The sequence below is a fragment of the Boleophthalmus pectinirostris genome, unplaced genomic scaffold, assembly GCF_026225935.1.
Source record: "Boleophthalmus pectinirostris isolate CB_2022bp ecotype Guang Dong unplaced genomic scaffold, ASM2622593v1 HiC_scaffold_1047, whole genome shotgun sequence".
In the NCBI taxonomy this organism is placed as follows: Eukaryota; Metazoa; Chordata; class Actinopteri; order Gobiiformes; family Gobiidae; genus Boleophthalmus; species Boleophthalmus pectinirostris.
Genome location: NW_026570984.1, coordinates 1 through 24,085, shown reverse-complemented (window position 1 = coordinate 24,085; position 24,085 = coordinate 1). Strand labels below are relative to the sequence as shown.

At 40.9% G+C, this 24,085-nt stretch overlaps 1 protein-coding gene and 1 pseudogene across 1 annotated transcript; both read left to right on the top strand.

Moving 5' to 3' along the window:
• The first annotated feature begins 3,795 nt into the window (after window positions 1-3,795).
• On the top strand, window positions 3,796-8,653 carry LOC129411547 (deleted in malignant brain tumors 1 protein-like). Its single transcript, XM_055162760.1, has 5 exons — window positions 3,796-3,808; window positions 5,656-5,749; window positions 7,143-7,472; window positions 7,590-7,904; window positions 8,370-8,653. Exons 2-5 carry the CDS (start codon window positions 5,686-5,688, stop codon window positions 8,651-8,653), a joined length of 993 nt encoding a protein of 330 aa, XP_055018735.1. The 5' UTR covers window positions 3,796-3,808; window positions 5,656-5,685.
• A 15-nt stretch (window positions 8,654-8,668) lies between these two features.
• LOC129411544 (scavenger receptor cysteine-rich domain-containing group B protein-like) lies at window positions 8,669-22,033 on the top strand (annotated as a pseudogene).
• The last annotated feature ends 2,052 nt before the right edge of the window (window positions 22,034-24,085 follow it).

The window sequence follows — 24,085 nt, the reverse complement described above, 5'->3', positions numbered from 1 at the left end:
TATCAACATTTAACAGTGCCCACATGGTGAACCGAGGGTCCAAAGAAGAGGCCAAAAAGATCACATTTGGTCTGGGACCATATTTGGGACTCTACACCATCCACATGAAAGCTCAGAAAAGTGTGAGATTGTTGTCAGAAATGGTCATTCTCTCAAATATTCAGGTTCAATGGTTAGTTTGTAAATATCTGCTTGGAGTAAATAGATTTTGGACCTCAAAAATTGAAAAAAAAAATAAAAATAAATAGAGCAGCAACCAAATGTTAGATTTTGGGGGGCCCACAGCGCCCCCCTTAATAAAGATAAGCAATATTTGACAACAGATTTAGAATCTATGACCAATCTACAATAATACAAATTTTCAGCTTCCAAACTAAATTTTTTTTTTAGGAAGTTTTTAGGATTTTTTTTTAGGAAGTTATGTCTCTCAAACATGCTTATAAATTAAGGCTTCCCAAAAAGTGAGCATGGCCCCAAAATTTCAACGGGCCATAACTCAGGAACAACTGAAGGGACTGAGCAAAAATTTTAGTAATTTTTTGAATTTTTTTTCAGCCAAATCTGAGATGGCTCATAGGGGAGGGCAACTGATTTCATATGGATTGATTAATTGTATTTTTAAACAATCTATTGTTATATCCATCACTGACCGTCTCCCATGTCAGGTTATGAACTGTATATATCACGTCCCTTTGAATAAGATCATAACTACCCTGTTACTGCTAACCCCATGACCAAAATAAATATCTCCCTCCCATTCTGATTTCCACTTTAATTCATTTTCAGGTATTGAATGGGTTTCCTGTATGCAAATTATTTCAACATTCTGTTTGTCCTTCAACCACGCAAACATTTCATTTCTTTTTATAGAGTTTGCAGGGCCATTACAGTAACATGTAGCAGAACGCTGTACAGTCTAGTGCTATCCAGAAATAGTTTGGAGTTCATATTGACGGCAATCTTAATATTTGTTGAATTATTTGTAAATGACTTCTGGTATTTGTCTGACATATAACAGACCAACATACAACATACAAACACATAAAATGAAACATAAAATTAATCAGTGTCATGTCTAGTTTATTGTGAATTGTCCCCCTCACAAACCCTTTACCCTTTCAAAATAATCAATGTCTTTGATTACTCGTGTAGGTTATTGGCCTTAATGAATAAATGTTTATTGTCACTCACGTAATCCTAGGCTCTTGCAGTAGTTCATCCACGTCTTCTCCCACTTGTCCTGCCTCGTGCTGTTCCCACTGTCCGGGCCGTCCCCACTGTTCCAAAGCGGAGTTGTCCAGCAGCGGTCCCAGTGATCAGCCTGTGCTCACCCAAGCCCCTGATAGCTGCATGGGGTGTTCCAAAGATCTGCGCTCTGCCGTCCAAAAAATAAAAAATAAAATAAAATCATTAAACTTTGCAGGACTTGGTGTTTTTCTCGTTAAGATGTTTCCTCACATGTCTGTAGGATGTGCACTGTTGATGTACTTTTGGGGTGAAATCATGTTCAAAGAAGATGCGAGTGTCATTGTACTGTAAATTCCTTCATTTTCCACGCAGACTCGTTTCTTTGTGTCCCGTGCATCTTAACTTCTTTGTAAAGATGATGCTCCCTGATTACATCAATATCTCCGGTTAACTGAACTGGAAATATTTCTTGAGATCATATTGCTGCCTTCACTTTTATCGAGCACATCATTCTGTCTGGATTTATTCTCAAAATAATCCTTGCGCTCTTCCATCTCCTCAGTCTTGTTTGGCAGGTATTTAATTGCTTTATGGTTTTATTTTTATTTCTATGTCCAGAGACTCATCAACCCCTACTCCAAGTAGTCTTCCGCCTTCTCCAAATCTTCGCTGATTTACTTATTTTGCTGCATTATCAGCTTTATGTCTCTCTCAGTGTCGGTCCTAAATTCCTTAAGCTCTGTTTTAAAATCTTTCTGTTCTGAGGAGAGAGAGTCTTTTGTGGAGATTATCAGGTGTTTGAGTTCCTCGGCGTCTGTCACTGTAAACGCACGTACAGATTGTAGTGTCTTTTCTCCGTTTTTGCATCCCTGCCGTATCCAAAGTTGCCCCAGAGCACAGAAGGTATTGTGTGAAAAAGCCTCTATCCACAAGTAGGATACAGCACCATATTCATGTTTTTGGCGTCTTGCGTGGGAGATGAAAATGAGCAGCCTCTCACACCCTGGGCATCTTTACATGGAATTACATCTTTACATGGACTGTGAATGTGCAACAACAAAATATAGATTTACGTAGAATTCCTAAACCCAAATTATTTACGTTGCTCTGAGTCTGCACTGGACCACTATAACTGCACTGCAGGGAAGCCTACTGTAACTCATTTCAGTCCCATTCTGGCTGATAAATATGTTTAGGGCACAGAACAGATGAAAAACCCCTGACCCACTGTCCAAAGGCGTAAAAGTACAAATGTTGGATCAGGAGGGTCCAGTGTTTTTGAAAAGGTATTATGCATGGATTAATATGATATAATATGATATATATATGATATAATGTGACTATTTCAGAGTGTATTTTGTAATGTAGTTACATACAAGGCGTTGGTTTTCATTCTGAGTTTTGATGACACATTGTGTCTTACCTGCTTATTAACAAAGATTTAGTTATTAAAAAAAATTAATCTTTTTTGTTGAATTTAATTTACAAAGGCACTGCACCTCCACCCTGAAAACTCATGGCCCAGTTCTTCCTGGAATGCTGTTTTGGTTTACTTTAGTTACTGGAGGTTGGAGTCTGCCTCTGCTGAGTTGAAACTGCTGTTGTTTCGACCTAGTTCTGGCCTACAGTAGCCCTTCTGTAACAGCATGAAGAGCATTGGTGTGATTTCTTACAACAGAGCACTACAATATGTAGGGGCTCTGATACTATTCAGATCATTAATGTAGGAGCTCCCCAGGGTACAGTCTCTGTCTCAGTTCCTGTTCACTCTCTAAACCTCTGATTTCCGGTACAGCGCCGGGTCCTGCCGCCTGCAGAATTTCTCTGACTCTGTGGTGTCAGGGTGTATCAGAGTTGGACAGGAGCTGGAGTACAGGACACTGATTGCAAATTTAGTGAACTGGGTCCCAGGCAAAAAAGACCAAATCTGCCAAGAGCTGGAGATGTGTTTAAACACCACTTCACTAGCTAGGACCACGCCAACGACAACATAGTGCGAAGTAGTTTATTGATAATGTACAAAGCGAGGCAAAGATGCTGGGTTGAGACTATGGGTGGGGCTCCGTTCATCTAACAATTGGCCCAGCCGGAACGGGACCCCCCTTGTAGGGTCTTATGACTGAAAGACAAAATAGGGGATGGAGGGTGGGGTCGAGTTAGCCGAGACAAACTGGGATGATGGGAAAGGCTGCTACATATAGGCTTCTGGGAAATTAGAGGCGTGGTCGAGGTGAGTTGTGGTTCGCCGGTGAGAGGAGAGGGCGGCTGAGGCGTGGTCCTGCTCCTGAATCTCAGTTAATCGTATTAACTACATATATTTTCAATTCAGAGGACACTTCTACAGGCAGATCTTCCTCACTGGTCTTTCCTGTTATTACTAAATTATATATGGAACAAGTCGAACAGAGTGCATTGACCTCTTTACCATGGTTATTAAATATATTTTTAGACAAGTATTGTTAGTTTTCTTTCAATGATGACGCCTGTGAATTAACCTGCTAATTAACAAACAAGTTTGGCCAAACGGTCAGGTCATTGTTTGTTAAACATAATTTCTCTTTTGCGAAATAAAAGCTGCTCTGTGCTCCACTCTGCATCAGACGCTCGCACCTGCTCAGACGTGAGTACACACTTTTATTCAAAGTTTGGTTATAAGAAGGACAGAGGACTGAGGATGACTGAGAGGACAGTTGACAATGATGAGTGCATGGGCAAAAGAAATAGGTCCTCTGCTAGAAGGGGCTTGAGCGTACTTACTGTCACTGTTGTAAAGTGGGTACTTTTTATTGAGCTAGAACAGGGCTGTCCAAACTTTTTTTCTTACAGGGCCACATTAGTCAACCAACCTGTCCAGGGGGACGGTAACTCAGTTTTCTAAACTATCAGTGGGTTTCATATTATAAATGTATGCAGACAAAAAGAAAAAAAAGAAAATGTACTTTTATTTAATAGAAATCAAAGCCTAACACTGGCAAAAAGGATCACTGCCCCCTGACACCCCTGCTCCACTGTCTATCTGACGTCAAGGATGGGTTGGCCCAAAATGTTTTAAAACTGAATGAAGATAAGACTGAGGTGATACTATTTGAGGCCAGCAGTATCCTCACTGATGTGGGACCCCTCAAAAATTATGTTCGGTCCCCCACAGTCACCAACCTTGGCATCACCTTAGACAGTGATTTTAAATTTGACAAACAGATCAACAATGTTTTAAAATAAAAGTTTTTATCATTTGCAGCTTTTATCTAAAATTAAACCTTTTTTATCTTTTAAACTTTTTGAACAAGTTATGCACACTTTTATTTCATCACACCTGAATTATTGTAATGCACTTTATTCCGGCATTTCACAAAATTCACTTTACCTACTACAGTTTGTCCAAAACTCTGCAGCACAACTTTCAACAGGAATAACAATCGTTGCATCTTTGCACTGGCTTCCTGTTAATTTTAGAATTGATTTTAAGATTTTATTGCTTGTTTTTAACGCTCGGAATGGACTTTTTTTTTAAACATGATTAAATTTGAGGTGCTTTGTGCAGAGTACCTGCTGGTGAATAATGCAGTTTGATTGTGTCGTCTCCATCTTCTTACTCTGGTTGCCTTTTCTTTAGACTCCCATGCCCGAATGAAAAATCACTGCTGAGACAAAAAGACAGCCTTCCATTGCTTCACCTTGTCAGTATGCTCTTGTCGATTGCAATAGTTTTGTCTGATAATGTCTTTTCATATTGAATTCTTTAAACACCCCAACAGTTTCTTGGTAAATTAGGCAAACACAGTTGTTAAAATGTGTGAAAAAATACTGCTCTTTCCATTTTTCTTGGAACTTCTGGTCCTCGTGATCAACTTTTTTTTCACTGACGCAGAGTGGTAAATAGCGACAGTTCATGTCAAAGCTGTCTTAAGATCAGATTTTTCAGCGAGGGCATTGTCTGGTGAATTATTAATAATGCAAATGATAAATAAGACGGGTGCCACATAAAATGACACAGAGGCCTGTGAGCTGGACTTTGGACATGCCTGAGGTAGAGCAGAGACATTCAGTCTGGGATTATAGAACACAAAAATGTGTTCATAAAATGAAAAAAATAAAATAAAATAAAATAAAATGCAGCTTTTTTAATACTGATAGACTAATGTGAAATTATGATTTTTTGATGCGCTTGTCCTTAATGTTTTAGGACAAATAAGCTGTAACAAACACACTCAGCTCCTGTGGTTGGGCCTAGAATTCATAGAAAGTGCTCCACTATTGTTTTGGTCCATTTGTTTTGTAATAATTGACTTGAGTTGTGTCAAATTAATCACTCTTGTGGTGTTTTCATGTTTTCACATCAATCTGCTCTGATAACACCGACTTTTCAGCTTGACTGAACAGAGAGAAGTAACAACCATATTTATGTTATTTGACTATTCATTGTGCAAGTCATTATATTTCTTTTTTGTTTATTTATTTATGTTGCAGAAAATTCATCTTGGCTGCTTTCCAGAAGAAATGGGGAAGTTTGGAGTCTTGTTTCTGTCTTTAATTTTGCAGATCAGTACGAGATGTGCTTCAGGTAAACATTTCTGCTGCATTGCTCGTCTATGTAAATGTTTCATATGACTTGATATATTTTATACAATATGTTTATTTGTATCACAGTGGAGAACTGCACTTGATAAGGCTCTTACTGCACTGTATCTGTTCCACTTTGTGATGTCATGTGCTAATACAAGTGCTCCCCTGTTTTTTTTTTAAGTCCTTGTACCTTCACCAGGATTATTTTGATGATTTCAGCTCTAGAATTGCCAATCTCTACTGAACTAAAGGTAAAAGGAGTAGTTAACATGAAAACTACAGCTTGATGACATCACAAGGAGGAACAGAGCATTTTGATCTCTGGAGATGTAGACAAACTAATAAATAGTGGCAACAGTAGCTCACATGGTACAGCATTTGTCCATTGAGCCGAAGGTCAGTGGTTCGAATCCCGCTGTCGACATGAAAAATCATTGGTTGAGTGCTCAAATCCCTCATACCATACTCCATAACTGTTCAACAACTCACCCTTATGTAATACTAAAAACAAAAAAGAATATCTGTAAATGTTCAATATTGTTACTCATTTCAGAAGTCAAACTCATATATTATTTAGACTCATAACACACAGAGAAACTTTCAAGTTAGATCTTGACATTTTGATGATTATGGCTTACAGATAATGAAAACTCAAATTCAGTGTCTCAGAAAATTAAAAAAACTGTGAAAAAGTTCAATACTGGAAAGTCATTGTGTCACATTATTGAGGTAATTAGGTCAAAACACCGGCGAAGGTTTCCAGGTTTCTACCAGTAGCTCTCCATCCCCTTCCAAGTAGTCCACCAAGGGATTTCTGAATGATATATGTTATGCAGAATAACTCAAAATGTATTATTTACATAACTATTACCACTTGTGCCTAACTCTGTGCACAAATACATGAATAATGGTTTATGTTGTATGGGCATCTCCTTGTACTCCATCTAAGGCTTACCCTGTTTCTTGCTACCATTAAAATTAGTAGCTCTCTGGCATTTTGATTTTCTAAAAATAGCTCACCAGAAGAAAAATGCTGGAGACCCCTCTTATAGGTAAAACAATAACAACTCTATGGAGACAAGGACATTGTTGACCCTCTTAAAGAAAAAGTTACATAGTGCAGATTTTAAAAAAAAGAAGTTAAGCAACATTTGTGTAAACCTCAAAATGTGTTATTAAAACTCGTCATGTTACTTTTGGTATTCCTCTTGGTGTATACAAAGAATAAAGGCACGTGTGACCACTCCTCAAGATAAAGGAGATAATCATAACATATAATTCATTTTGGGCCCAATCTGAATGTCTTTTTATTGTGCTTCTTTATATTTTGAAATATTATTGCAATACCAACGCAGTTTTTCTTTAACCTCAGAATGTGTTGTGTTAAACAGGTGTAAGCGGGGTGGAGGGAGAGGTGCGCCTGGTCAATGGAGGGAACAGCTCATGCTCTGGACGAGTGGAGATCTTCCATGAGGGGCAGTGGGGCACAGTGTGTGATGATTTCTGGAGCTTGCAGGATGCCCAGGTGGTGTGCAGACAGCTGGGCTGTGGCAGGGTGCTCTCTGCTCCTACAGATGCTAATTTTGGAGAGGGCACCGGCCCCATTTTGATGGACGATGTGGCGTGTACAGGAGAGGAAACTAAGCTGTCCCAGTGTCATCAAAGGGGCTTTGGGATCCATGACTGCAGCCACAGTGAGGACGCGGGTGTGGTGTGTGAAGGTAAAGTCTAAACTAGTCCTGACAGGCTTCTAAAATGTGCAGTGGTGTCCATTCTGGCAATGTGTGAGCAGGACCTTATGTATCTCTGATGGTAACACAGTCTGCTTGTGTCCTCAGCTCTTTCTCCTGTGCGGCTGGTGGACTCGACAGACCGTTGCTCGGGCAGAGTGGAGGTGTACCATGACAACCAGTGGGGCACAGTGTGTGACAATTCTTGGGACCTGAATGATGCTGATGTGGTGTGCAGGCAACTGGACTGTGGCCAGGCGCAATCTGCAAATTTATCTGCAGCTTTTGGTCAGGGCACAGGACGCATCTGGCTGGACAATGTCACCTGTTCAGGATCTGAACCATCAGTAACAGACTGTCAGCACAATGGATTTGGAAATCACAACTGTGGTCACAGCAAAGACGCTGGTGTGAAGTGTACAGGTAAACACACTGAGCTGTTCAATATTTTGTGATAATTCATGGTTTAAGAGAAATACACTGCAATTTATGCTACCTGAGTATTTGCAAAGCTCCACATAAGTCTTCAAACTTTTGTGACTGTTAAAGGTGTACTATGTAACTGCTTGTCTGCTTGTAGAGCTTGTATTGCTGCAAATTTAAAAGCATGCATTCTTCTTGACTGTGAACATTTTAGGCAAAACAATAACAACTCCATGGAGACAAGGAGATTGCAGACCCTCTTCAATAAAAAGTTCACATAGTGCAGATTTAAGAAACTAAGTTAGGCAACATTTGTGTAAAACTCAAAATGTGTTAGAACATATGACTCATTTCTGGGTCCAATCTGAATGTCTTTTTATTGTGCTTCTTTATATGTTGAAATATTATTACAATAACAATGCAGTACATTATTTTGACCTGAAAACATCTGTTCATGTTAACCAGGTAAAAACAACACAGTTCTACCCTCTCCTGGTACTGGGATGGAGGGAGAGGTGCGCCTGGTCAATGAAGCGAACAGCTCGTGCTCTGGACGAGTGGAGATCTTCCACCGGGGGCAGTGGGGCACAGTGTGTGATGATTCCTGGGACTTGAATGACGCTAAAGTGGTGTGCAGACAGCTGGGCTGTGGCCCAGTGCAAGCTGCACTTTTATTGCAGCTTTTGGAGAGGGCACAGGACACATCTGGCTGGACGAGGTCAACTGTACGGGATCTGAAACATCAGTAACAGACTGTCAGCATAATGGATTTGGAATTCATGACTGTGATCACAGTGAAGACGCTGGTGTCATATGTGAAGGTAAACACACTGGACTGTTCAGTATACTAGTATTATATTTTTTTTTATGGCTCAAGAGAAATACACTGCAGTTTATGTTACTTGAGTATTTGCAAAGCTCCACATAAGTCTTCAAACTTTTGTGACTGTTAAAGGTGTACTATGTAACTTTTCTGGTTGGGTCAAAAACCTGCTTGTCTCTTTGGAGATGTTTCAATATTGATGAAATTACAGTTTACAATTTTATTGCTAAGACAAATTTAAAGCATGCATTCTTGCTGTGACTGGTCTTGCCATAATTTTAATGTCATATTGTGGAACATTTTAGGCAAAACAATAACAACTCCATGGAGACAAGGAGATTGTAGTCCCTCTTCAAGAAAAAGTTTACATATTGCGGATTTAAGAAATTAGGCAATGTGTTATCAAAAATTGTTATGTTACTTTGTGTATTTCTCTTGGTATAAAAAGAATAAAGGCACATGTGACCCACTCCCCAAGATAAAGGAGACAATCATAACATATGATTCATTTTTGGGTCCAATCTGAATGTCTTTTTATTGTGCTTCTTTATATTTTGAAATATTAATACAATACCAATGCAGTACATTATTTTGACCTGAGAACATGTGTTGTGTTAACCAGGTGAAAACACAACTCCTACTCACTTCTCCACCACTCCCACCACCACCACCACCACTCCACTCCAACCACCACCACTACCCCCACAACCACACCCACCACCACTACCACCACCCCACAACCACACACACACACCACCACTACCACCACTACCACACACACCACCACCACACTACCCCCACAACCACACCACACCACCACCCACTACCCCCACACACACCACCACCACTACCCCCCACCCACCCACCACTACCCCCACCACCCACACCACACCACCACTCCTGGGTACAACGATACCGGGGATGGAGGGAGAGGTGCGCCTGGTCAATGGAGGGAACAACTCATGCTCTGGACGAGTGNACCTTAGACAGTGATTTTAAATTTGACAAATAGATCAAGTTTTTATCATTTGCAGCTTTTATCTAAAATTAAACCTTTTTTATCTTTTAAACTTTTTGAACAAGTTATGCACACTTTTATTTCATCACACCTGAACTACTGTAATGCACTTTATTCCGGCATTTCACAAAACGCACTTTACCTAATACAGTTTGTCCAAAACTCTGCAGCGCGACTTTCAACGGGAACAAAAAGGAGGGAGCACAATCCTTGCATACCCCAATCCTTGCATCTTTGCACTGGCTTCCTGTTAATTTTAGAATTGATTTTAAGATTTTATTGTTTGTTTTTAAAGCTCAAATGGACTGGCCCCACAGTACATCAGTACCTCATCCAAATTTACACCCCTGCACAGTCTGAGGTCTGAGGGCCAGCTCCAGCTCAGGGTGCCTCAGACGAGACTTAAAACCAGGGGGGACAGGGCCTTCTCTGTGGTCGGCCCTAACCTCTGCAACACTCTGCACTATGTGCAGCACTTTGGAAACTGTTTGTGAAATGTGCTATAGAAATAAAATGGATTGGATTGGATTTATTTCATACAAAACCACTCAAACAGCAACAAGTAGGCTACACTTCATTGACAATTTGTCACAAACAGGCACAGTTATCTGAACTTGTTTTAAATCTGCTCTAAATGTAAATGAACCAATTATTAACACTTATTACACTATTAACGTCACTGATATGAATGAGATAGGTGATGCTGGACTTTGGAGTAAACATGCCAGATCAGGTTTAAAAGCAGTGGATGAGATGCAGAATATGTTCATAAATGTGCATCACTTAACTTAGTTTAACTACTTTAAGTTCATTAGAGAGAAGCTTGTTTACCAAATGTAAATGGAACCAAAAAAGCTCTGCATTCTTTTGACAAATGTGCGCATTTCTGTGAACCTGCCTTTGTCCAGTTTGTGATAAAAGTCCACAGGAGAAAGCTGATGTTGTTTGTTACGCTCTGAGTTGTCACATTGCAGGTTGATGAGCTCCAACTGGGGCGGTGCATCATCAGGGTTCACAGAGAAAGGTGAAGAAAACAGTGTCAGGTTCTGTTCAATTGTCACAAAGTCACAAAACTGCTCGTTAAATTTCTCCATAAATACTTCGTTGGCATCTGTATGTTTCTTCTTTTGTACCTGGACAGTGTCCGGAGGGAGGCTTCCCAAAACCTCCTGTAATGTGGGGAAATGTGTGGTAACAGGATTCATTTGCAACAGGCAGTTTTAATTTGAATGCCTTGATGTGAGCGTAAATCTGGCTCACAACTGCATCTGTCACTAGGAATCTGACATTTAGTGTGTTCAAGTGTTTTGTTATATCAACAAGAAAAGTCAAGTTTGTCAGCCACATCTGACAGTTCATCCAGTGTCTGTCCCTTTTGGTTCAGAAACTGTACAATCTCCTCCCGGAGAGACAATGCACTGTAGTGCTGTCCTACAGCTGAGCCATTTCACATCAGTGTGATAAAGCACGTCTCCGTACTCATGAAGGAACTATTAGAATTGGTAGTGATAAAAAGCTTTTGATCTAATTCTGTTAAATGCCTTAATCGCAGTTTTTTTTTTTTTTTTTTTAAAACATGATTAAATTTGAGGTGCTTTGTGCAGAGTACCTGCTGATGAATAATGCAGTTTGATTGTGTCGTCTCCATCTTCTTACTTTGCTTGCATTTTCTTTAGACTCCCATGCCCGAATGAAAAATCACTGCTGAGACAAAAAGACAGCCTTCCATTGCTTCACCTTGTCAGCATGCTCTTGTCGAGTGCAATAGTTTTGTCTGATAATGTCTTTTCATAATGCAAATGATAAATAAGACGGGTGCCACATAAAATGACACAGAGGCCTGTGAGCTGGACTTTGGACATGCCTGAGGTAGAGCAGAGACATTCAGTCTGGGATTATAGAACATAGAAATGTGTTCATAAAATGAATAAAATAAAATAAAATAAAATGCAGCTTTTTTAATACTGATAGACTAATGTGAAATTATGATTTTTTGATGTGCTTGTCCTTAATGTTTTAGGACAAATAAGCTGTAACAAACACACTCAGCTCCTGTGGTTGGGCCTAGAATTCATAGAAAGTGCTCCACTATTGTTTTGGTCCATTTGTTTTGTAATAATTGACTTGAGTTGTGTCAAATTAATCACTCTTGTGGTGTTTTCATGTTTTCACATCAATCTGCTCTGATAACACCGACTTTTAAGCTTGACTGAACAGAGAGAAGTAACAACCATATTTATGTTATTTGACTATTCATTGTGCAAGTCATTATATTTCTTTTTTGTTTATTTATTTATGTTGCAGAAAATTCATCTTGGCTGCTTTCCAGAAGAAATGGGGAAGTTTGGAGTCTTGTTTCTGTCTTTAATTTTGCAGATCAGTACGAGATGTGCTTCAGGTAAACATTTCTGCTGCATTGCTCGTCTATGTAAATGTTTCATATGACTTGATATATTTTATACAATATGTTTATTTGTATCACAGTGGAGAACTGCACTTGATAAGGCTCTTACTGCACTGTATCTGTTCCACTTTGTGATGTCATGTGGTAATACAAGTGCTCCCCTGTTTTTTTTTAAGTCCTTGTACCTTCACCAGGATTATTTTGATGATTTCAGCTCTAGAATTGCCAATCTCTACTGAACTAAAGGTAAAAGGAGTAGTTAACATGAAAACTACAGCTTGATGACATCACAAGGAGGAACAGAGCATTTTGATCTCTGGAGATGTAGACAAACTAATAATAGTGGCAACAGTAGCTCACATGGTACAGCATTTGTCCATTGAGCCGAAGGTCAGTGGTTCGAATCCCGCTGTCGACATGAAAATCATTGGTTGAGTGCTCAAATCCCTCATACCATACTCCATAACTGTTCAACAACTCACCCTTATGTAATACTAAAAACAAAAAAGAATATCTGTAAATGTTCAATATTGTTACTCATTTCAGAAGTCAAACTCATATATTATTTAGACTCATAACACACAGAGAAACTTTCAAGTTAGATCTTGACATTTTGATGATTATGGCTTACAGATAATGAAAACTCAAATTCAGTGTCTCAGAAAATTAAAAAAACTGTGAAAAAGTTCAATACTGGAAAGTCATTGTGTCACATTATTGAGCTAATTAGGTCAAAACACCGGCGAAGGTTTCCAGGTTTCTACCAGTAGCTCTCCATCCCCTTCCAAGTAGTCCACCAAGGGATTTCTGAATGATATATGTTATGCAGAATAACTCAAAATGTAAAAAAAACAAAGTTATGCAACATTTCTGTAAACCTCAAAATGTGTTATTAAAACTCGTCATGTTACTTTTGGTATTCCTCTTGGTGTATACAAAGAATAAAGGCACGTGTGACCACTCCTCAAGATAAAGGAGATAATCATAACATATAATTCATTTTGGGCCCAATCTGAATGTCTTTTTATTGTGCTTCTTTATATTTTGAAATATTATTGCAATACCAACGCAGTTTTTCTTTAACCTCAGAATGTGTTGTGTTAAACAGGTGTAAGCGGGGTGGAGGGAGAGGTGCGCCTGGTCAATGGAGGGAACAGCTCATGCTCTGGGCGAGTGGAGATCTTCCATGAGGGGCAGTGGGGCACAGTGTGTGATGATTTCTGGAGCTTGCAGGATGCCCAGGTGGTGTGCAGACAGCTGGGCTGTGGCAGGGTGCTCTCTGCTCCTACAGAAGCTCTTTTTGGAGAGGGCACTGGCCCGCATTTTGGATGGACGATGTGGCGTGTACAGGAGAGGAAACTAAGCTGTCCCAGTGTCATCAAAGGGGCTTTGGGATCCATGACTGCAGCCACAGTGAGGACGCGGGTGTGGTGTGTGAAGGTAAAGTCTAAACTAGTCCTGACAGGCTTCTAAAATGTGCAGTGGTGTCCATTCTGGCAATGTGTGAGCAGGACCTTATGTATCTCTGATGGTAACACAGTCTGCTTGTGTCCTCAGCTCTTTCTCCTGTGCGGCTGGTGGACTCAACAGACCGTTGCTCGGGCAGAGTGGAGGTGTACCATGACAACCAGTGGGGCACAGTGTGTGACAATTCTTGGGACCTGAATGATGCTGATGTGGTGTGCAGGCAACTGGACTGTGGCCAGGCGCAATCTGCAAATTTATCTGCAGCTTTTGGTCAGGGCACAGGACGCATCTGGCTGGACAATGTCACCTGTTCAGGATCTGAACCATCAGTAACAGACTGTCAGCACAATGGATTTGGAAATCACAACTGTGGTCACAGCAAAGACGCTGGTGTGAAGTGTACAGGTAAACACACTGAGCTGTTCAATATTTTGTGATTATTCATGGTTTAAGAGAAATACACTGCAATTTATGTTACCTGAGTATTTGCAAAGCTCCACATAAGTCTTCAAACTTTTGTGACTGTTAAAGGTGTACTATGTAACTTTTCTGGTAGTGTCAAAAACCTGCTTGTCTCCCTGGAGATGTTTCAGAGTATGACATTAAACTTATCTAGCTTGTATTGATAAAATTACAGGTATTTTATTGCTAAGACAAATTTAAAGCATGCATTCTTGCTGTGACTGGTCTTGCCATCATTTTAAAGTCATACTGTGGAACATTTTAGGCAAAACAATAACAACTCCATGGAGACAAGGAGATTGCAGACCCTCTTCAATAAAAAGTTCACATAGTGCAGATTTAAGAAACTAAGTTAGGCAACATTTGTGTAAAACTCAAAATGTGTTAGAACATATGACTCATTTCTGGGTCCAATCTGAATGTCTTTTTATTGTGCTTCTTTATATTTGAAATATTATTACAATAACAATGCAGTACATTATTTTGACCTGAAAACATCTGTTATGTTAACCAGGTAAAAACAACACAGTTCTACCCTCTCCTGGTACTGGGATGGAGGGAGAGGTGCGCCTGGTCAATGAAGCGAACAGCTCGTGCTCTGGACGAGTGGAGATCTTCCACCGGGGGCAGTGGGGCACAGTGTGTGATGATTCCTGGGACTTGAATGACGCTAAAGTGGTGTGCAGACAGCTGGGCTGTGGCCCAGTGCAAGCTGCACTTTCATTTGCAGCTTTTGGAGAGGGCACAGGACACATCTGGCTGGACGAGGTCAACTGTACGGGATCTGAAACATCAGTAACAGACTGTCAGCACAATGGATTTGGAATTCACAACTGTGTTCACCGTAAAGACGCTGGTGTCATATGTGAAGGTAAACACACTGGGCTGTTCAGTATACCAGTATTGTGTTTTTTATAGCTTAAGAGAAATACACTGCAATTTATGTTATCTGAGTATTAGCAAAGATTAACATAAGTCTTCAAGCTTTTGTGACTGTTATAGGTGCACTATGTAACTTTTCTGGTGGGGGTAAACAACTTGCTCAGAGTATGGCATTAAACTTATCCAGCTTGTATTAATAAAATTACAGGTATTTTATTGCAAAAAAAAAAAAAAAAAAAAATTTTAAGTTTGTATTCTTACCGTGGTCTTGCCATAAGTTTTGTGACTGTTAAAGGTGTACTATGTAACTTTTCTGGTTGGGTCAAAAACCTGCTTGTCTCTTTGGAGATGTTTCAATATTGAAATTACAGTTTACAATTTTATTGCTAAGACAAATTTAAAGCATGCATTCTTGCTGTGACTGGTCTTGCCATAATTTTAATGTCATACTGTGGAACATTTTAGGCAAAACAATAACAGCTGAATGGAGACAAGGAGATTGTAGAGATCCCTCTTCAAGAAAAAGTTACATAGTGCAAATTTAAGAAACTAAGTTAAGCAACATTTGTGTAAAACTCAAAATGTGTTATTAAAAATCGTTATGTTACTTTTTGTATTTCTCTTGGTATAAAAAGAATAAAGGCACATGTGACCCACTCCCCCCAAAAAAGGAGACAATCATAACATATGATTCATTTTTGGGTCCAATCTGAATGTCTTTTTATTGTGCTTCTTTATATTTCGAAATATTATTACAATACCAATGCAGTACATTATTTTGACCTGAGAACATGTGTTGTGTTAACCAGGTAAAAACAACATTACCGATCCCGGGATGGAGGGAGAGGTGCGCCTGGTCAATGGAGGGAACAGCTCGTGCTCTGGACGAGTGGAGATCTTCCACCAGGGGCAGTGGGGCACAGTGTGTGACGATTCCTGGGACCTGAAAGATGCTGATGTGGTGTGCAGACAGCTGGGCTGTGGCCGGGCGAGAGCTGCACCTTCATCTGCAGCTTTTGGACAGGGCATCGGATACATCTGGCTGGATGATGTCAGCTGTTCAGGATCTGAAACATCACTAACACATTGTCAGCACAGTGGATTTGGAATTCACAACTGTGATCACAGTGAAGACGCTGGTGTTGTGTGTGAAGGTAAACACACTGGGCTGTTCAGTTTAACTTTTTGAAACATTTGAAACTTTAAAAGAATGCATTCATACTGTGACTGTAACTCAACTGTGGAACATTTAGGCAAAAGTAGTGTTGTAGTCAATACCGGTCTCGTCTCGGACTCAAGCACATTTGGACTTGTTCTTGTCTCAGTCTTGAAGGTGCTTGGACTCGGTCTTGTCACAAACCCGAGGTCTGACACTCAACGAGTGTGTTTACATTTCATTACGGCTGCAACAGTCACCAATAAACTTGTACCTGTGTCTGGGATCACACAGAGCCCCTCACTGCAGCCTGTGCACTCAGTTGGAACCTGCGTACACTGCGCGACACATTACTCCATATGTGCGAGTGTCACAAACTTTTTAAAACATCCTACCTATCCATCTACCTCAGGTCAGCTCGTTTCTCCTCACCTTTTCGTGTTCTCTTCTCCCTGTGTATAGCGCTCATATGCTCGGCCCTCAGTTCATGTTGATTAGACAAGCAAGACGAAGCACAAAGCAGTAGCGTAGCGTAGTTGCGCAAGGCCCAAGTCTGGCGCTGAGCCCCCTCCCTCCACCCTACGCCATGTCGACCCATCCCTGTGCGAAAAACATATATTCACTTTCCATAGTATTTAACTCTACAGTTTAAGCCTTAATGTAGAGTTACTTTCTCTATACAGGTTGAGGTTTATTAAAAAACAATAAGGCCTGCCACTGGTGGTAAACATTAAACAACAGCCTCTCGTCAAAACCACCCCTGAACAACATCATTGAAAGAATCAACCGGGCAGGAAATAGCCACACATCGGGCAGCACCAGGGCTGTAGTGAGCGTGGTACGCGAGGGGGCGCCGTCCAGTACTGTCCTATAGAGACTTGAGGGACCGGGACTAAACCAGGACTAAAACAGGACCGGGGGAGGCTGGTGGTAAATTTTTTGGGAGGGGCACCAAGGCCAAAATTCTAAATATATATTATGAATAATATATATATTATATATAGGCTATAGTATTATAACAAATACCAGAAACAGACATTTCGGTTACTATTGGCTGAACAATATTGATCAGAGCACAATGAACAGCCAAGCGCAAACTTTACGCAACAACACAACGTAACATGCCGCTCACACCCAGACCCAACAACGTCAGCAAAACTACAATAAGAGGCTACAATCACAACATGAACGCAGATGCCGCTCCTACACAACACGGCAGAACAACCAGAGCAGCTCCATCGCACCCACGAGCTCATTTACGCACTATTTAACTATTAACACTATAACACTATTTACCTGTGACGCTCCAAGTTCAGATTTGTCGCAAACTAATAAAAACCAGCCTCTTACTTTCTCCAGAGACTGAAGCAGAGTGTTTCCTGTATCTGCTGTCCCACTGGTTCTGTCTCCAAAAGTCTATTGTCCAATATGGAGAGATTAAACTGGACAAAATCCTGGTCCAGTCAGGTCCATGACGCGAGGTCTGGGAGCCGAGTGCACGAGCAGTTGTAAAATTTGTCTTAATCCCACTTCCCACTTAAATCTGAAAGTTACGGTCAGTCCATATCAGCACCAGGACACCAGGTAGAATTATGCCTTTGTGCGCTATGCTCAGGTCAAACTTTTACGTCCAGAAACGAGCGGGCAAAGGCGGATAGAGCAGCAAGCGACTGCCATGGCCCTGGCGGCGGCAGCGAGAGCCCCAGCCCGGTGGCAACTGCCCCAGTCCCGGCAGCGACTATCCTGGCTCCAGCAGCGGTAGCGACAGCCCCAGGTCCCAGCGGTGGGTCTGTCAGTGTGTCCGCTCTTTGGCTCTCTCCTCCCCATTTCCTGTGTGGAGGTTTAGGCTAAAGTAGCTAGCTGCTGCTAATCATGAAGCTGCTACGAGTTGACCCAGCAGGTTGACGTGAGTGACAGAACAGTTGTCCAATCACCCTACACTAAATAAACAGAGACTGTGATATCATTGGTCTGGGTGCTAAAGTTTGTTCCCTCAGCCCGAAGTGAAATGCGCAAATCGGGGCCGCTGACACCGCCAGTCCTAGATCGTGATGGGCCCTCAAAGTTCCGTGGGCCCCGGTGCATCGCACCGCCTGCACCGCCGAATGCTACGCATCTGGCACAGAGCAAAAACTAATCCAAATTTATGCTACAGTGTTGGCCTAGAGCAGACCTACAGCAACATATGGGCTGAAGTTTGCGTAGTAGAAGTGCACAATCCATTTGTATTTGTCACAATGGTTTGGTAAATGTGCAGATCCTAGATAACATTTTAAAAGCAGTAAGATAATGTAACTGTTAATGTTAGGAACTTGAAAACACAAACTCTATATTCATTTTGAAGCAGTTTCTGTAAAGTCAGTGGAAGTGGCATTAAAGAAGTAGGCATTTGGAAGACGCTGGTGTTGTTTGTGAAGCTTGTTAACTTTTTTAAACTCCCTTTTGAGGTTATGTTCATGAAGATGGATATTTCCTTTTCTCCTATTACTCATAATTTTTGTAATTATTTGTCTTCTAGAGCCTGACCTAAAGATCCAAGTTGACCAATTTGTGTGTGGACATGATAAAATCATAGTTAGTCTGAACATAACAACCGTGTCCTCCTCTGGTCTGGACCCACTGTCTGGTCACCTAGTGGACCGCAGCTGCATCCGATCCAGAGTGCAGAATAACACAGTGTCGTATGAGGTCAAGCCACGAGGGGAAGTTTGTGGGAACAGCAAGAGGGTAAGGGGGTTAACTGAAATGTTTTAAACTGTATTATCAGTGTTTTGTATAATTACATTTATTGCCATGTTTTTCAGACTAACCAAACACACGTCATGTACACCAACAGTTTATTCCTCTACGCCCACAATCACTCCTTCAATGTCCCTGTAAGTCTCCCCTTCACATGTGTGTATCCCCTGGACGTGAAAACCCAACTCAACGCTGCCCTCGCACCCTTAGTGTAAGCCTGACAAAGTTCAACATCAAAACAATATTTTTTTATCATTTTGTCCCATTAAATGTAAGTGTATTTTAATCTCTGCAGACCACTCGGTGGGATCATTGCATCAGGTTGGGCCCCAGGAGCCTCAATGACTCTGTACCAGGACCAGAACTACACCATTCTGTACCCAGCAGGCACCGTGATTCTGCCAGTGGGCCAGCCACTGTTTGTTGGTGTTTATGTGGAGGAGAATGACCCAACATTTGTGACTGTTCTGGAGGACTGCTACTTCACAAACTCTTCCAATCCAAATGATGGAATGAGACATCCTCTAATCCAAAACAAGTATGTCCATATATAAAAACTATCAGGTTTAACATGAGAGCCAGGTGCCCTGTTCTACTAACCTGCATATTGTACGATTGTACAGGGCTGCAAAGTTGTCACATTTCGGGGAAATTATCCGTTTTAAATCGTGTAGCCCAATAATATCTAAATGCCATACCAGACAATTCCAAAGTGGTTCAGTGCATGCCCCGGGCCCATTGCTGGTGCACAATAATGTTCTAGAATGCAGAGAAATACCTAGATTTTGAAGAAAATGGACTATAGGAGAGCAAATTTCTCCAAACCCATACATGTGCCATAATGACGCTTATTGACATATGTTAATATCAGCTATAAAGTGAGGCACATTCTCAAGTAGATGTTTTTATAAAATTCACATTTCTCTGGCAAAAATATTAAATGCAGTAATGTGCAATTGCAATAATAGCCACCAAATTTTGAGCACAGTGGACGTATGATGGACAGGCTGTCACCTTTTTCACTATACCCCAGTTTGCAGCCCTGTTGTAGTAGTAACATCCCTTCACACCAACTGGCAGTTATAGTGGTGGGAGGCAAAAGCTTTAAAGAAAGAAGAAAGTGATAATTGCAGATAGTATTAGAAATAGAAGTAAGCTATGGTAAAAAGTTGCATTAAGCCATTCTCTTGCATTTTAGTCCTTTGATCTGTTACCTGTACTTGAGTTTGTTAATACGTCTTCTAAATGGAGCGAGCATAAATTCAGCCTGGAAGAACTAACTTCACTCCCATCTACTTCACCACTTCTCTAGAGTTTAACTGCTCCTCAGCCTAATCCTTGTCCAATTCAGATGCCACCTCCCCAACACCCCCCTCAGCTTCTCATCATACCCTTCACTCTCCTCATCCTTTCATCGGCTCATCGTTCTCTTTGTGTTCTCTGTCTACGTCTCTCCAGGTTGAAATAAAACTAAAAACTATACTGTGATGTTTTTCTCGTAGGTGTTCCATTAATCCCCAGCAGGTGGAGGTAGTTGAGAGTGGGATGTCTCTTCGCGCACGATTCTCTGCTCTGTTCTTCGTGCCTCAGGGTCAGTACAGGATGGTCTACCTTCACTGCCACCTCAGTCTGTGCAGCCCTGGTCCCTGTGTCCCAGTAAGTCTCTCCACTAATCATGTCGCAACACAACTTTTTCTTTGTTATGTTAGTCGAAAACCCGTCAGTGTCCATTTTAGTCTATTACAATGGAAAAAATGTGATTGATCTGAACTATTTTATGATTTCTCTTTCTTTCTTTTAAGAAGAGAGGAAGTACTTTGTTCAAATTGAAAACTGTGTCTCAGATCATGTAGCCCTGACCTGTGTGGGGCTAAAGGGTTCAATCCTTGGACCCCTTTTGTTTAATCTTTACATGCTGCCATTAGGCCAGTTAATATGCAGCAGTAATGTGTCTTACTCTATCTATGTCTCACTGGCAGCAGGGGCCGATGGACCAGTGGATTCACTCTGCCACTGCATCCAACAGATCAGTATATGTGGATGCAAACAGAACAGAAACAAACAGAAACAAAGAGAAAGTGTCAGCAGTCACATCCAGTTCCTCTCTAAAACCTTCAAATCAGGCTAGAAATCTAGGGCTAACAATGGATTTAGACTTAAACTCTGACAGCCACATCAAATCCATAACATTTGCAGCTTTGTACCATCTAAAAATCATAGCAAAAATCAAAGGTATACTGTCTAAACCTGACACATTTGCAGCTGCAGAACATCCAGAACGCTGCAGCTCGGGTCCTGACTAGAACCAGGAAGTACGAGCACATGCGTTCTGTGCTCAGGTCTCTGCACTGGCTCCTGTGCCTCAGAGAATAGACTTTAAAGCAGCTCTGCTTGTGTACAAGTCTCTCCATGGCCGAGCACCAAAGTACATCTCTGACATGTTAGTGTCATATGAACCATCTCGCACTCTGAGGAGCTCAGGGACCGGCCTCCTGCTGTTGCCCAGAGTCAGGACTAAACACAGGGTGTCAGCGTTTCAGTTTTATGCAGCTAAAACCTGGAACAGTCTTCCTGAAGATGTGAGACAGACCTCAACTTTGACTGTGTTTAAATCCAGGCTCAAAACGGTTCTGTTTAACCGCACATATGACTGAAAGGTTTTCATTCTGAGCTCTTTTCTCTTTTAATGTAAATTTTATCACGATTATTTATGTTTTGGTTTGTTTTATTGTGATTTTAATGTCTTTCTTCTTCTGTAAAGCACTTTGAATGATTCTGTTGCCTTTCCTTGCCAGGGTTGCTTAAGCAGGACACGTCGCTCAGTTTCTGAAGGTGCAGCAGTAGCGCCAGTCACTGTTGGACCCATCACATGTGAGTAACACAATACTACTGATATTTTAGCTTTAATTAAACAATCAAATCACACACTTTCTTCTGTTTACAGGGGGACCTAACTGAATGTTGTCCATGCTTCTGCAATATGTCTGATGTTACTGCAATGACTCTGAGCAGCTAAAACAACATATGTGATATATTGTAGACAGTAGTTTTTGTCCCTTCTCAGCCTTGTAGAAAATTTGATCATTTAGATAACTTTTACCATATGTGCTTATTGTGTTATTATGTTCATGATATAAACATAATATCAAACAAATACAAATAAAATAACATTGTGTAACTGAGTGATCTTCCTTATTAAACTACACACAGAATCCATTCTGGCTAGAGATGCGCGGATGATGGTTACAGCCGCGGACTCCGCGGCTAAACCGCGGGTCGGGCGGATGACATGACGAAAAATAATATTTTAATTAAATTCGGGCAGGTGGCGGTTTCACTACTCAAATAAAAAACTCTGATCTCGGAGCAAATGGGAGGGGACCGAGCGGATGGCGGGTGGGTGCGGTTTTGAAAACTGGTTAAAAACTGTGGTTGCAAATGGATAGCGGGCGGATGATGAGTTTTGCGATGCGGTTGCGGATGAAAAAGTAGCCCATCCGCGCATCTCTAATTCTGGCATAAAAAAGGACATGGGCAATGTGGTATAAAATGTTAGAAATCTTTATTTAATATTCTAGATATTTAAAAATTATTTCATTTTCTTTTTCCTTTTTTGGTACACAACTACAAACAACTCAACCCTTGTAAATGCAGGATTCAACCAACCCCTAATTAAACACAACAAATCAAATTAGTAATCACAAACCAAACATTAAGGAAAAACAAACCACTAGTTAAATCCTACATTTACAATAAGTTAAAGAGCCAGTGCTACATAAACATGAATGCTGTGCTAGTTGGTACTTAAAGTGTGTGTGCCCAGATATTTGAGGTAGACTTTGTTACATTAAAGTGCATAGAGTTTGAGATGGTGAAAATGCTTGTGCTCAGGGAGCCTATCTGAGCTAGAGTCACTTGTGCCATTTCTGAGGCATAACCTTGCATTGCACTGAGAACCCGGCCAGATACTGCACTCGCAGCTACTGTCCCACAACATTCATCAAATAAAAATCAACAATAAGAATAAGAATAAAGAGCTAGAATAAAGCAGCAGTGGCAATCTGTTACAAAAGGAGCAATAAATTAGCTTCAGATAGGCCATTAGCGACCACCACTCCAGGTATACAACTAAAGATATTTACTGAGAATTTAGAAGGGGGAGGGGGGCACTCTACATGAGGCTTGGAGTGCGTCCGGAGCTGCCACCGTCACCACCACCAACTCCACACAGCACCTTGAATCTGAATTCCACAAATATCACATTAAGGCAAGTTTTTAAACAGCAGACATTTTCAGGAAAACAGCTTTGCTACTTACATGCATCTACGTACGTACATACGTACATGTACGAGCCAAAAAGCCCCAACAACGGCACCCAGGCGTGCACACCTATTTTTAGTTATTAATCAGTGAGGCCGGGAGCGACGCACAGTGACACACCGGCGGATGCATTTACAGATGCTTTACAGTAGGAAAATTAGCCTCTGCTAACCACCCAGTTACAATTGAACCATCTTTGCCTTGACCTTTTTACTCTCTCACACCTGCTGGTAAGGCATTGGGTAGAAGATACTGAGGACTGAAGTTTGAATCCTGCTCAGGAAATCCTCTTTACAGTAGTATATTTTATTACCCAGCATGCCGTGTACAGGTTACTCATGGGTGAGCAAAGGAACCAATTTGAAGATGTGGGATTTTATCTCAGAATATCACAAAGTCTGAGTCTTCAGGCTGCAGCCTCTGTCCTTGAATAGTCACTGTTCCTGCAGACGTGTCTCTGCTCAGACTGAACTTGTTCTTCAGAGCATCGTTCTGGTAGAAGTTACCTCCTCCCCAATAATCAAAAATCCAGTTGATGTTGTTGCTTGTCATAGAAAAACCTGATGTAACACAGGACATCTTCACACTTTCTCCAGCTCTTTTCACCAAAGAAGATGACTGCTCCAGTCTGATCTCTGTCCACACACCTGCACAAGACAAAAAATACATGAATTTAATATACACTCAAACATTTTAAAATCACAATTCAAATGTCGTAATTATTAAAGTCTTACAATTAATTGTTCCTATAAATAATAATGTTAGAAGAAGATATTTTATATGTTAATTTCCAAATGCAGCAGTTAATTTCTGGTCATGGTTTCTGTGGGACGAAATAACTTTTTGATGCCTATTTAAACATAGTTTAACCATAGTTTACAGCATATAATTGAGGGTGTAACAGTTTTAA